Raw genomic sequence first — 15,699 nt, forward strand, 5'->3', positions numbered from 1 at the left:
TATGCATTGAGAAACAGAGGGCAGCCCCAATCATATCCTAAACAAAAACCTTTACTGGCCCTAAACTCATGCTTCATGAGGTCATTATTCACCCACCATTGCTCCTTATCCCCCAGAATGCCTCAGTAATCTAAACATCTGTTTGTCTGACTGCTTGTCTGTCTATCTGTATGTCTGTTGAAAATGATGCATCTTCCAAATGTCTTGGAAAAACAAAGCAGCATGCTGCCCCCTTCCCCCTACATTCAGCCTTCAATCGTCCCAGCAGGCCTTTCTGCAGTAATGACCAATGGCCATTTCAAAACCCTACCCTGCATAATGTCTTTTACAACACACATTACATAAGGTGGGGATTTTTTAATTTTTTATAAATTGTGTGGCACTCTGTGTAGTAACTTCTCACTTCATTTGTTCCTCTCCTCTTCATTGATTGTTGATGACATTCATTTCGGTCATCTGTAAAATCCCTTCATGGTTTGGCTTCATGTATCGAAGCATTTTTGTACGAAGCTCTTTCCACTCTTCTTAACCTCCCAAGCTCCTCTTGGGTCTGCTCATTACTCGATTCCTCTGGAAAGAGAGGAAGACAAAAGAAGTTAATTGCCCTGGAACAGGAGAAGAGGAGCAAGTGGAGAGTAGAAAGACTGACGCAGGAACTCAGGAGATTGAGAGGGAGAGGGAAAAGCGAGATGAGAGCTCAGAAATGGAGAGACATGAGATGACACTAAAGGGATGGGAATAGAGAGGAGAAAATGGAGGGGGAGCCGAGGAAAGGTCTGCTGACTTTCTGATTTGATTACTCTGCCAGAACTGATCCTCTCTTTTAAAGTGGTACTTCTTTCTGCTCCTCTTCCATTCTCTCTCTCTTTCTCTCTCCATCTCTCTGACTTTCCACTCTTCACCCTCCATATCTTGTTTTCTCACTCGGCTTCTTGCTTGCCTTTACCTGCCTTTCCCTGGCTGTGTCTCCTTCTAAATCTCCAAATACAACCACAGCAGCTCCATATCTCCTCACCAATTCATCCTCTCATCCGCTTGGCCATCAGGGAAGGAAATAACACAGAAAAAAACAAGAAGAGAGTTGAAGAGTCAAATAAAAACATTACAGGGATCTCTGTTTTAGGTAAAGAGTTTTACAGGTACTTGAAGACAAGTTGTAGGTGAGAAAATCTTTTCTGTTTATGACATAATATACACAGTGGTAGCAAATGGTATTTTTACAGTTTGGCAATGGTATTAGCAAGAGAGAAGACATGACAAGAAGGCAGGAAGAGGGGATGTTATTAACAAATCGCTGCCATTTAAATCAGGATACTGTTGACTTTCTATCTCTTTTTCTCGCTCTCTGTCCTTGCGTCTCCATTGGGCGGATGCACAGTAGGCCAGTGAGTTGTTAGTAGGACCACAGAGAATTACAGTGTTATTCTTAGTTTTCCAGTCAACTAAGAAGCAGTCAAGTCCTCCACTCATTTGCACAAAAAAAAGGATTTCTTGAAGGGATGATCATAATTCATAAGCAGTGCAAACAGTTGTGTTTCTCAAATATTAAGGCAGTGCTCCAGTATTACACGCTCCACTGGGCTATTTCATGTCTTCACTGATCATTTAACAGCACTGTGGTCAAGTCTGTCCCGTTGAGGTTTTCATTTAAGTTCCTGTCGCCAAGCCAAGTGCACCAGCGAGCCAGCTAGCTTGCCTCTGAAAGGCTGGATCTCACTTCTGTCACTGGCTTGTAACATTGACCAGCTGTTTAATCCCAGAAGTGTTGTTCACTTTTTTCCTCTTCCTTATCCCCTTCCTCTTACCTTTGATAGCGTGTCCTCTGTGGTCTGTTTATGGAGCAACGCCTCATTGGCAGGGAACTATGTGCCAGAGGGCTAACACACCTATTGACCAGGTTGTAAAGATTGAAGCTAACCACCAAATACATCATTGGGTGAAAATATATGCCAGTCATATGGCTATGGCTATTCCCTAATGCTAGAGTGGTGAAGGCTAAAGAGTGAATGGGGTTTTAAGCTTCCATGCCAATGTGAATGACTCTACATCAAATAGAAGAGACACTTACCATGAATGAGAAGTGCTGCAGCACATGTCTGTATACAAAATACTAGTTAAAATATTAAAACCAGACTTTAAGGGGGAAAAAATGATACAATTAATGAAAGGCATGTGGCTAAGCGCCTTTTCCTTACCCAACCTTGGACTGTAAGGACTGCCACTGATAAATCAGTTAGTGTCCCATAAATCTGAACAACCCTGAAGGTGCCCAGGGCCTGACTTGCTGTTTGCAGAGATTGGGCCATGACTTGCTGCCAGCCAGGCCGGTGAGCTACTGTTGTGTGTTTGTCACTTGTCTGTGGGTTTGCTCTTGCATGTCTCCGCCTCACTAGCACCTCCTTGTAACTCTTATGCTGTTAATTACCTGTGCTGCTGAGGAGGCACAGGCTAAATGTCTATTAGTAGTAATGCTGTCTAAGCTAAGAGAGAGCTTTACTGTCTGATAGATGGCTCCATACTGTGTGTGTGTGTGTGTGTGTGTGTGTGTGTGTGTGTGTGTGTGTGTGTGTGTGTGTGTGTGTCTTTAATATTGTGTGTCTGTGTTTAGTGTGCCATATCACTTACTATATTACCTGTCATTCATTGTGTCTATCACTATTGGTATCTTCCACAACATTATTACACATCCGTTCTGTATCTTCCATCTCACAGATAGGCTGTATAGTGTCAGGATATGTGCATGCGTGAGGAGAGGGTGAGTCGTCACTTGAAGAGAGAGCCTAACTCAATTATACTATCCAGTGCAGCCCATGTGATTTTTACAGTCTGCTTGGTATTCATAACAATGTTGAGAGAAGAAGCTCAGCCTAACCTTACAGAAATCCTTGCCTTGTTCTTTTTCATCTTCAGTCATACGTTTCTGATATTTAACGGTGTATCTGGGGTTTATTTTTATCTCCATATCATCTTTCCAGCAGTTTACTATAAGTGTCCACGTGTCCCTGTTCCCCAGCTAATTGTTTGTTATGCTGCAGTGGCATGGATGATGTTTAATTGATATTGTTGCCAAGACAGTTGACTGCTGTGGGGTAATAAGAGACCACCACTGTAATGTGTCTCAGACTGAACCAAAACATGCATTACTGCTAATACTATAAAGATAGCTTGTTACTAGACCTAAAATTTCCACATCTAAAATGTTTTCAGCGCTTCAAAGGGGCCTTGTGTTGCACTCATGAATGGCTGCTCTCCCACTTGGAGAAACAACACAGCCAGTAAGAGCCCTTGTAGATGGGACTACCAATTTTTTCAGATACAGACAGATCAGAACTTAAACATAGTTCAGGTCAGCATTTCAATCACTGCTCGTGATATGTTAAACTACATTTAACCATAGAGTAAATACTAAATTAACATGTTCTTTGCTAAGAGAGGTGAGTATATGATTGTTAATGTAAATATGCATTTGACAGTAGCAGAGTTATGTCAAAGGGACACAGCGACCGAATCATCTAGCACAGTATCCCTGTTGTTCTCTAGTTCTCTATCATCATCTGGTTTATAAGTTATTTGGATTTGAATATCAGAAGGCACAATCAACCTATATGTTAGCTTCTCCTCGAGCTCTCTCTATCGTTTCTGTTCTCTCCAGAGCCTTTTTGTGTAGCAGGATCACTGTAGGCGTCGCGCTTATATGAGATCTAGGTCACTGGAGATGTGTGTGTGCGTGCATGCGCGCGTGTGTGTGTGTATGCTTGCTGTCTGCATGACATCACCTCCTTCGCTTAAAATAGCCTTAGTAGCTTCTGTCACTGAAGTTGTAGCTTTGCAGTGATCAGATAGCACAGGACCTCAGGAGGAGATTATTAAGAATGTGCACACTAATACACCACTGGGTGAAAATATATGATAGTTCTATACTGTGTGTGTGTGTGTGTGTGTGTGTGTGTGTGTTGTGTGTGTGTGTGTGTGTGTGTGTGTGTGTGTGTGTGTGTGTGTGTGTGTGTGTGTGTGTGTGTGTGTGTGTGTGTGTGTGTGTGTGTGTGTGTGTGTTCATATTTAGGTACACATAGTATGTTTTCCTCTTGTCCTCCTCTATCTTGTATGTATACTGTGCAACACATGTATTCCTCCTGTATGTTGTGAGTGGATTATATGCATTCTGTGTATGGGCTCATGTGTGCATATATGCATGAACATTTGTGTTTGTAATGAAATTGTAGGCAGCGAGGCACACCCATGGTTAACCTCAGGGTGGGGCGTGCTGCTGTTACCCAGGATGTCACAAACCAGCAGCATATGGCACCAGTCCCCGGCCTCTGCTTGGCTTTAAGATGCTCTGCATGCTCTGAGCATTGTGATGAATGGAGCTTGTCATCACATACAGTATAGCCCAGACAGTATTAACTCGCTAGCAAACTCTTGTGCTAGCTGCAGCCCTCTCCCTGCAATACAGTCGTTCAGCCCAGAGCCATGACTCTGCAGTAGAGGTGTGGGTCAGAGAGGCAGAAAGGAGAGAGGGAGGGGAAGGGCAGGGTACCTGCACTGTCAGCAACATCCACACACTCTATCCATCTTTCTCACGCGCTCTCTCTCATTTATCTCCTCCTCTCTTGCTCTTTTCCCCAGTGTTTGTCAGAATGCTTAGTCATTGCAGTAAATCAATAGCTGATAGAATACATTAACATAAAACTCTACCACATGTACTTGCTCCAATTAAGCTACAGTGTGAAAAATCACTACACTCATACACAAGACAAGTTATATCCAAACATAAGGAGAGCAATACCAATGTGTCTGTCTCCCTGCAGCCCAAGCTGATGGCTAAGGATTTGCTGGACCTTGTGGCCTCTCACTTCAACCTCAAGGAGAAGGAGTACTTTGGAATTGCATACACAGACGAAACGTAAGTCACATTCAAATATTAAAGCCTTTGAAAAGTACAGTGCACCAGTACCCAGAACCCATTTCTTCATTTTCTCTTGTTTGTTGGAATGGGTTTGTCAGTGCTGTCCCATAGCACTGTAACCACATCCAGACTGTTAATATTTTAATTCCTGTTTGGATACTCAGTCTCAGTTTCTATCAGTGGAATTGTTAAAGCAACGTAGAAGTCGACAAGAGGCAAAGTAGGTATTAAAGTTAAGCATGCAACCAGTTGTGCTGGTCATGTTTTCACATGACTACACCTTAAACTGCATGTGCTCATTAATTGATGTTTTTAGCATTGGTAAAGAAATCCAAAACCTGTTGAAAAGGCTAGAGCTATTGTCAAATATTTAGAGCTAACATTAGCAAGATGCTGCACCATGTACAAAAGTGCCACTATGATAACTCCAGTTGCCAGAACATTGTTTTAGTTTTAAATATAGTCTCAGAAATCTTGCAGTAAAATGTGGCTTTTGGTTTTAGCCTGTTTTTCTCCTGAGGAATTTACAGTCTGGTATTGTATACTTAACTGTGTTTGTTGTTGTTTTGTTTGACATATTTAGATATGAATTGGCTCTTAGATTTAAAAATGTTAAAATTTAAAAAAACTAGATATCCTGTTTATGGTTTTAACTTCCAAATAAAAGGTTTTTTCACACAAACCTTCATTCTGGTCAAAACAAAGATTCATGATCATTATGAATATCACACTAGGGTTGTGATGTTAGGATGAGGTTATGATGATCTTGCTTTGGGGCCTGTTTCCCAAAAGAATAGTTGCTAAATATGTTATCAACTTAAATAGTTGCAACCATGCAGTTGCGATGCAAATGTTTCCCAAAACCATAGTTTGAACTATTGCGGTAACTATGTTGGTAACTAATAACTTATACACTAGCAAAAGGTTATGAGGCTATGTCTGCCAGAGGACTTGTTATGAGAACTGTGCTTGAAATGCAAAACTGACTTTACTGTTTTGTGACCTAGAAAGACAGAAGCACCACAACATGATAGTCCGGAACTAGTCATGCAGACATACAAATGATTTACATGGAAGCAAACATTTCCATGGCCTTTATGTGTCTCTTCTTTGTTTCATCTCATGCACCCAATGATGTCAAGCAAGACTGGCCACTGCTCTATGGCATTTACACAGCTGTGACAGATTCTGTAACCAATGTCAGTCCAGAAAAGAAATATCAGCTTTGCAGTCTTGGTCCCCCAGGGCTAATTCTATGGTGTGTAGATTTGTAAGGTGTGCCTGGGGAGAGCAGACGCCTCAGATCTGACTGCTCAGTGGTCAGAGACTGTGTGGGGGGAAAAGAGGGAGAGAGATTGAGAGACACAGACAGAAGGAGGGCGACTTTGAGAGAGATGTTGCTCAGTTGCTCAGGAGACCATGTAGGGTTACCAGGGTGACAAGCTGTCTCTGCAGTTTTCCTCTCTGTTGGAGAGGGAGAGAGAAATGGGAGGAGAGGGGGAAAGAAGTGGGGGAAAATAGAAGGGAAGGAATAGTAACAGATAAATGAGGAAATATTAAATGTCATGAGATTAAGTTTTTGTGTGTCCTTGTTGGATATTCAGACATCCATTGGCAATAGCACTGATTGATTGTTTTGTGCTTTTTTCTCATCAGGGGTCATTTTAGTTGGCTGCAGTTGGACCGCAGGGTATTAGAACATGAGTTCCCCAAGAAGTCTGGTCCCATCGTCCTCTACTTCTGTGTCAGGTGAGTTTTTCCTTCAGTAACTTAATCACCTCATTTACACATACCATGGTCTCTTATTGGAGTTTGAATGTAAATTGAAGAGAGAAAGGAAGATGGAGAAAGTGCGTCTGCATATGTATTTGTTTATGCACATGCATTCATGTGGTAATGGGAACAGATTAACAAGGTTAGTTATGACAGGCCCCTATGAAATTGCTTTGACCCCAGTGTTTAACTCCCGCCACAGGGGCCTCTCAGCCAATCATGTGCCTCTTAGACCTCATCAGTATGCGCTACATGCAAATCCCATCACATAGCCTTACGGTGACTACAAAGTGCCATACTCCAAAGAAGACAGCAGCACGCTTTCCCATAGGGAGAGGAGCCTTATAATTTCTGTGGATTTATATGGAGAAGCAATTCGAGAAAAACAGTTCTCACTTGTGAATGTAATGCTAAACAGGGTGGAAAATATTCTAGTATTTAATTCAACATGTGATGAGGCATGTGCGCTTGCAGTGGGCTCTTATTATTTCTGTTGCTGCATTAGAGTCATCTCCTCAGTCAAAAGCCAAGTCTTCTATGACCTGTTTTGACAGGGTTGTGAAATAACCCCACAGTCCCACACTCCTCTCCAAGCCCTTTGTACTGCTCATACAATGGTGCCACTCATATATAAAACACTCCTGACTCACACACAAGCACTGGATCATGTTTGTAGATGTGACAGAAATACAGAGAGTGCATGTTTGTGTTTGTTTTGTTTTTTTTTGTGTGTGAGTGTGGTTGCTTTATCTTCAATCGGCTATTGAAAAAGAAAGGCACCTGACCTGAGAAGAGATTTTCTGATCTTTCTTAGTCTCAAATGAAAACGCACAGCCTTCCCAACCCACTCTCTGCCCCAAAACACACACACACACACACACACACACACATAGGCTCTCTCAGTGAGAACCCAAAAGGCAAAGCCAAGGCTTTGTTAAGGGCTCAGTGGTTGTTCTCTGTCCCCAACATATCTCGATGATGTCATATACTCCCCAGGGACTGAGACTTGGTTAGCAACGTACATAGTAACGTGACGCACATTAATGCTACTAAACAATGTCACTGAGTAGTCATTTCCAGTTGACATTTACGACACGGCTCAAGTAATGACACAATGACACGGCTGTATATATCGAAATCATATCCTTAGCACATAGACCTATTGTTCACCCTGATTAATGAACAATGGCATCATTGTACAATGTGACAGTGATGCTATCAAAAGATGCAAGATAAGTATATTTGGTTACTATCACTGCTATTTTGACCATCTCCAAAATTTTTGATGAGTTTAACTGATGTCAATTTCCCTGTCTTTATCTTAGATATAGAAACATATAAAACAATTGTGCATGTGTGGGTCTGTGGAGGAGGTGGTGGGGTGGTCAGGGTGAGGGTCAGCGTGTGTGTATTTGCATAGACTAATGGGTGTTTGAGGATGTGGTGTTGGCGCTGTGACGTTGTGAACTTTGACACCATTTTGAGGCTTCATCGCCCCATTTCTCTCCTGCAGTTCAGCCCAATCTTTCACCTCAATCTATCCAAATGTCACACTGACTGCACCCACAACCCCCCAACCCCACCTTCTCATTCTCTCTCTCTCTCTCTCTCTCTCTCTCTGATACACACACACATCCTTACCTTACTTCTTATACACATACACATGCACACACACACACACACACACACACACGCACACACACACACACACACACACACACGTATGCAGTTTCAGGGCTGTAATGGAACAACAATCAGCCCAAATGTCAGACCTGAATCCATTATCAGTCTGAGCATATTGTTTTCATTAGCACAATATTAGTTTTTTTTGTGTTTTGTGTTTGTGTGTAGGTGTGTCTCTCTGTGCAGGTGCATTCACTTCATATGTTTGCATGCTTATGTGGTATTTGCGTGATGCATGTGTTCCCAGTAAATGCTAGGCAGATGCCCACCTCCTGCTGATTCAGTGGGTGCCTTTTTGCATTTGCTTGCTGCTTTGCTGGCAGTGTGCGTGTATGTCTCATCAACACTGTGGCTTTAATTAAATGTTCACACTGAATATTGACAAGGTTCCTCTCATTCTCTCTTGCAGCTCAATGGGTAACACGATTTAAGCCATCCAATATTGATCTTCCTACAATCCCTCTCACTCAATACCTATACACACTCATATGCACGCACATGAACACATTAATTTTAAGTATGTTCATAGGAACATGTGCTTAGGTCACATTAAGCACTCTTACAGGGATATATCAAGTCATATACCGAGTGTTTCATGTAACTATATATCGATTCGCTACTATGCAATTTTCTTTTTCTTTTTACAAAAGATATCACCAAAAAATAAGTCAGGGGACACATGAGAGTATCTGTACTATATAGCACCTTTTTAATGTACATTTCCACCAGAGAGGAGCTAACAATGAGTAGCTTCCTACTGTATCATCTTTGCTCCCCTCTGGCTCTGCATGCATTCATGAGCTAAATTTAGACTGCATTATTATGTTAGTTCTCTGCTCGCCGCTCTGGAGAAGTGGGTTACTGTGCTTCTCTCTCCAGTATGTGACTGTGTGTGTGTGTGTGTATGTGTGTGTGTGTGTGTGTGTGTGTGTGTGTTAGTACTGTATGTGCATGTGGAATCAGTACACACTGCTGATGATGCAGAGAGGTAGACAATGTGTGAAGTGCATCATGTGCACATTCAATCTGCCTGTGAGTGTGTGTTTGCACACACGCATGCACATTCAGATTGTGGAATGTGCGCACACTTACAAACTAATAGTGGATCATTGCCAGCCGCCATGGTGAGAGAGAGAACTGGTTTAAGGGGAAGTGAAAGGACGTTGGTATACAGGTCAGCCTTTGGTATGGTGTGCCCCCCTCTGGCCACTTTGGTCATTGCACCATTTCTGTCACATCAGTCATAGCCTGCATGTTAAATCTGTTCTTTTTGTTTGTGAAGCAAAAACATAATACATCACTGATCTACTTTATAGGATTTATAGGATTCCTTTTAGGATTCAAGGTCAACTAATGCCCTTGTAACCTTTGCTGTTGCAAATGTATTGAGGCTTTTCCTTCTATGTTTTCAGATTCTACATAGAGAGTATATCCTACCTGAAGGACAATGCCACTATTGAGCTGTTTTTTCTTAATGCCAAGTCGATCATCTACAAGGTAAACTCATTACTTTGTTTCTGTAATATTTATTGCCAACACAGTTTACTTGTGACAGTGGAGGAATGTTTTGCTTATTCTGAAGTGCTGCAAATGTGGGCAGTTGGGATACTTTGAAATTTTGTATCTAAAACCATGGTTTGCTTCTGGGCTAGAACTCTATGTTTCTGTGAAGTATGGGCATTCATGTTGTTAGAAACATGACACTTTATTAGCCCACTTTTGGTTCTAAATGAAGAGACGCCCCAAGAGGCCAGCTTGGACTTCGGTGCTCCACACAGATTTGGTGAAGCAGAAAATGTGAACCATTTGCATCAGCTGTTACCCATCATGTTATGTGCTGCACCATATTCCTGCAACTAGTGAATAATTTGACACATTTGCTGCCATCTGTCAGTGTGGAAGCATATTTATTTGGGTTGTTTAAATAACAGTGAAATTAGGCAAAAGGCAAAAAGACAAAAGGCACATAGAAGTATTAGGTAAATGTATTTTGTACATTTAGTGACTTAAAACATCCCATTCAGAGAAGGCTATTTGTATGATTGTTTAAAGTGAGAGGAGACAGTCTTATTCAGTTAATTGGTTCATGTTCTGCTAATAGTAGTGAGTTGTAGTCTGGTTTGTGTCTGGTTTGTGTAGAATGTCAAGCAGTTGTTATGTCCAGAAGAGGGCGCATGTGGCCTTAAAGAAAATAATTGCACAGAAATGTCCCAGTAAAAGTGGCAATAAATTTCATCAAATCCAAGACTAGTAAATTTTGATACAGTGTATCATCAATGAATAAACAAAGAGCTAGCATTTCTTACTTGTAGTGTTTGAAGTTTTCAATTGATCATGTTTGTGGAATGCATATTCAATATAGTACAGAGCTTTTTAAGGGGATCCTTCTGTATCTAATGTTGTGAAATAGTAAAACAAACCTTTAGTTACTTTGGAGGCTTAAGGTTCTATAGGTTAAGCCAAGTTGTTACAGACTCTCAAACATAATAAATACTCATGTTTCACTCTAACTTTTATCAGGCACAAAGTCACAAAACTGTCCTGGAAGTGGTTGGTAAGCAGGAGAGAGGCACTGCCCAGCTAGATTAGAGAGACAGACAGACAGAGACCGATGCACATCATCTTAACATTGTTGTTATTTGCTGACATCAAACTTGGAGTGGAAGAAAAGCTCTTCTATGCTGTTTTTTTCCTTTTCCAGAAGGATAGTTCTGCTTCATCCTCTCATTGTAGTTGTAAACCTTGACACCAGCTTTAACACTAGGAGGAGGTGCTGCCCTAGTGTAATTTGCAGATCCTTACGCAACTTGCGTATTGAGCATATAGGGCCACCTGGCGCTGAAGAACATGCAGGCATCAATAAAAGGAAGTGATCACCTTTGGGGCTTATGATGCCAATGGCTCAGACAATTTCTCGATTCCCATCCCTAATTAGCAAAACTTGAATGGCGGTGATCATAACGGTAACAGAGAGAGACTTTCCCACAAACAGAAAGTATCTGGTTCAGTTGAAGAAGATGGCTGACTCCTATCTGGCCATTTATCCCACATCACCCCTGACAAGAACATCAGTGTGAAGTACAAATGATCTCCCTACCAGCTCCAGTGATAGATGACCCTGATGACCCCAAAGGGACACAGGCATAAAAAGGCAGCAAGAGAAGAAATATTACATAGCCTATTAAGTAAACATGTTTCAGTAGATACAACATAGTAGCTCGGGAAGTTGTGAGAAAGCTTTTCTGGCAGGCTGTGGGAATACATACAGTACAAAAACACACATTGTGTAACGATTGGTAGCCACCCTTGATGTACCACCCAGGGTGGGTTAGTTCTGTCTAGTGTTTCATCCTGGCTTTCTGATCTCTCAACCAATTAAGAGGTGGATTGTGAAGGGAACATTCCTGGCATACTTGACCCACTACTCACTGCCCACCAACCCTTATCCTTCCCCCCTTCGATGCACACAGAGCATAGTTGTGTATATATATATAAGCACATGGTTGGTGAATGTGTAAGTACATAACACAAACCAACACTAATTATCATGCCATTAAAGACATTTCAATGCAGCCCAAAATCTCTAATACACAGGGACATTAAATCATCCATGCTTGCACCTCTCTGCCTCCTTCCTTCTCCATCCCCTTACTCAGAAACTCAGAAGAAAACAGTAATGCAACTTAAACAAAAACACCTTTGGAAAATGTTCTACGTAGTCAGTAACCAGAGCATCCATGCCTACCCTCAACCCCTAAACCCCCTCTCCCAACCCCCTCCACTTTGCCTCTAATCTCCGAGCTCCATCCACATGAAGAGGTCATGAAATTAGAGAAGGGAGAGAGGAAAAACAGAGGGGGAGTGGTTGGGAGATGAAAGGAACCACCAAGCCATCTTGGAGAAGTGGATGATGATCAGAGGCACGTCCACTTTTCCTCCCGAACATCAGCACAGTGTGTATTTTATTTACTTGATGCCAGCAGAATGTCTGTATCATTCATGACCCCTGTTCTCTCTTCTCTTTTCTCCTCTCATTGCAGGAGCTTATTGAAGTGGACAGTGATGTTGTTTTCGAATTGGCTTCCTATATTCTACAAGTAAGATGGAGCGTGTTTGTTTGTGTGTGCATGTGTGGGAGTGGATGTCTGTCCAGATGTCTGTTTTTTCTCCTCAGCTCCAGCACTTTCTTTCTCCCATCCCTTTCTCAGAGTAGGTTAGTCCATTAACTGCAAGGTCATGTTACACCTAGACGGGGCCGATTGGTTTGTCTGTACGCGTGTGTGTGTGTTTCTGTGTGAGTGCATGTGCCCTCCATGTAGGTGCAGATGCACAGTATCAGGTATCTGCCTTCAGAGGTTCCACTCCAAGTGGAGGTTTAATGTTTCTCTCTCTTTCCAGAGCAGCAGACCTGACTGCATGTTCACCTATGCAAATTGAACTTACACACCTATTTTATGGTCACATATCCGTATGGGTAAATTGTCCTCTCACTACTTTCCCTCTTTCCCTTTCTGTTCAACAGGAGGCTAAAGGTGATTTCACCAGGTAAGCACACAAGTCATCATCATATGTAATGTACATATGCATCCGTCCCTGTAGCCGCGAGTGTTAAGAGGACAGGTCACGGTTTTGATTAAGAGTGATGGTGCTACAATGTAAAAGCGTATTAGACTCCTCCCTTTTGGCAACTATAAGGAATATGTAGAGGAAAACATCTTGTTCTCTTGCTCAGCAGCCCATTTATATGGAGATATCCACTTGTCTCCTTGTTTTAGATTGTCATGATGTTATGAGCAAAATCAGTATGAAGTTAATTATGATTATGATGAACCTCGTCTCCATTTAAGCCTGTGGATTAGGTCATTTTTGATCAGGAGGTGACCTTTACACCAGATTCACTCACTGGGAAATCAAAACTGTAATCAAGTTGGTCCAACCCAAGAAAACTCCCTCATAAAAGGGAGTGCAGTGACAGACCACAACATTCACATGGCCCTTGAAACCACGTTGAGGACTCATGTGCAATATATTGCTTTGTAGCAATCATTGTAGTGCATGTTGTTGTTTTTCAAGGCCAAGTTTTCTTTCTTTCCCGTCTTTATCCTCTTAGTTGTATTGCTGTTGTTTTCCTAATTGAAAATCCAACATGCTGCCACACAGCAGACCTAAAACAACAAAGCGTCTTGACACTAATTCGTTTGTGTACTGGATGGATGACCCAATCTTCTACCATTCCAATTTTTATTTTCAAATATTCTGTGTCATCTGCTACGTCGCCTCCCTAGTGACATGAGTAGTTGCGTTAATACATGTTGATTCAGAAGGGAGAGGCACAGACAGAGGGACAACAAAGATGATATCAGTGGTTTGTCTGTTCCCCTGATTTACATCTCTCCCTCCTTCTTTCCTGCCATCCCTGTTCCACTTTTGTTCACTCGTTTTCAAGCTGTGCTGCCACTCATTAGAAACACATGGATTGCATGTATGTGTGTGTGTGTATGTGTGTGTGATGACAATTTAAGACAGAGTTCACTATTGGGACATGAAATATTTCTTAATATGAATAAAAAAAATGGCCAGCTGTTCAGTTCACAAAATATTAGCAAAAGTATCAGCCTTTAAACTTACATTAGTTAAATCCTGGAGCTTTACAGTCATGTACATGTTACATGTGAGCTACGGCCCACATGTGGTTCTTGAAGCGAACATCTGTGTGATGTTGGCCTAAATGTGTGTCATCCCTCATCCCCTCATCCCTTTGTTGTAGCACAGATAACAGACTACAGCAGTCATCACCTCTGACCTCATTTCCGCCGGTGAAAGGAGTAAATAAACACAATATCCCGCAGAGGGCTGGAATGTGACACACTCTGGAGGAATTCCTTTCACCCTCCTCCCGCTTTCCTTACCCCTTTCTCCAGCACACACACCTCTCAAAAGACCCTGTAGACCCTGCCCTCTGTAAAGCTCTTCATTACCATACACTGTACCAGGCTTCCATATTAAGTTTCACTTTATCTCTCACTGCTGCTCTTCTAAAAGAAATACCCGTTTCGATGACTAATTTATTGACTCTTGAGACATGATCTTTTTGGTGTGAAATAATTTCTTATATCAAGTCAATTTTGTCCAAGAATTTCCTTAAATCAAGAGTAATATTCTTGATGCTAGTGGTATAAGCCACATGAGTAATTTTTTGTTCAGTTGAGCTCTTGCCTGCCCCTTCATTATGTGTAATGCTGACACACACCTAATGAGTAGTTACTTGAATGGATATCAACAAATCTATGTCCACAGCTGTGTCCAGACATTGGAGAACAGCCGGGCAGGGTGGATGGGATGGATCTCTTCCAGGGCTTTAGCTCATAGGTTGTCATGTTCCCAGGGCTTTCCCCAATCCTCCGGGGCCTCTGTAAAGGCTGGATAGAGGCTAAGGGATTATAGTTGGGTATTAAGACCTCCTGCCACTGGAGGTCTGAAAACTGAATCTGGGGCCAAGTCTCTTCGGCGCTCTGTGTGGTTCCCTGTCTCATTTACTCTGTCTTTGTCTTCATCTTTCCCTCCTCCATCGCTGTTTTTATCTCCTTTTATCTGTCTTTGTTTATCTTTCATGCTTGTGTCTGTGTTTCTGTCCCTCTTTTTTCTCCTCTGCTTCCGACTGTCTGTGTCTCTGCAGCTGTTCAGAAATAGACAGTGCCCAGTCTCGAAAATAGAAAACATTTAGGCCATCAGTACTCATTTCTCTTCCCTGAACGTAGTTCCTTTCTCCGCATTCTTCCAAAGTTAACATTTTAATTCTAAGACAGTTCTGGGAAATGCTCTGCTTTGCTTTAACTTGTTATGCTAAATATTTAAAGCTTTCATCTTTCTACAGCTCAGTGGTATCGCGTGGTCAGTTTTTGCATGAAACTGTTTGGCCTACAGCGGAGAATGATCTTTCTTGCAGCAGTACTGTTGACCATGTCTTGTGGTTTTTCCCTTCCAGTAATGATGCAACCAGGTCTGACCTGAAAAAGCTGCCTGCTCTGCCCACCCAGGCCCTCAAGGAGCACCCATCTCTGGCCTACTGGTGAGAGACTAGTCTGTTATCCAGAAAACCACCAGAACATAGCACAAGCTCTCCTCTCCTTGTTTTCACCTTTTTAATGATTTTTATTTTCACTCCTTTTCCTTTTTACTCTCTTACAGTGAAGACCGGGTCATAGAGCATTACAAGAAGCTCAATGGACAGTCCAGAGGGCAAGCTATTGTAAAGTAAGTGTGTGTGTGCCTGGTTGTGTTTGTCCACTGTATAGAAGGATGTGTTCTCTGTAACCCTTACATGTCTGTGTTTC

The 15,699-nt window shown here is 42.0% G+C and overlaps 1 protein-coding gene across 1 annotated transcript in view; it reads left to right on the forward strand.

Moving 5' to 3' along the window:
• Window positions 1-15,699, forward strand: part of frmd4a (FERM domain containing 4A) — a 59,327-nt gene that overhangs the window by 24,970 nt on the left and 18,658 nt on the right. Inside the window, exons 3-9 of the mRNA XM_022754316.1 lie at window positions 4,812-4,906; window positions 6,566-6,658; window positions 9,778-9,862; window positions 12,406-12,462; window positions 12,888-12,910; window positions 15,351-15,434; window positions 15,554-15,619. Coding sequence (XP_022610037.1) covers window positions 4,812-4,906; window positions 6,566-6,658; window positions 9,778-9,862; window positions 12,406-12,462; window positions 12,888-12,910; window positions 15,351-15,434; window positions 15,554-15,619 — 503 coding nt within the window. The remainder of the gene's footprint in view (window positions 1-4,811; window positions 4,907-6,565; window positions 6,659-9,777; window positions 9,863-12,405; window positions 12,463-12,887; window positions 12,911-15,350; window positions 15,435-15,553; window positions 15,620-15,699) is intronic.

The sequence above is a fragment of the Seriola dumerili genome, unplaced genomic scaffold (genome assembly GCF_002260705.1).
Source record: "Seriola dumerili isolate Sdu_G_001 unplaced genomic scaffold, Sdu_1.0 BDQW01000219.1, whole genome shotgun sequence".
NCBI lineage: Eukaryota > Metazoa > Chordata > Actinopteri > Carangiformes > Carangidae > Seriola > Seriola dumerili.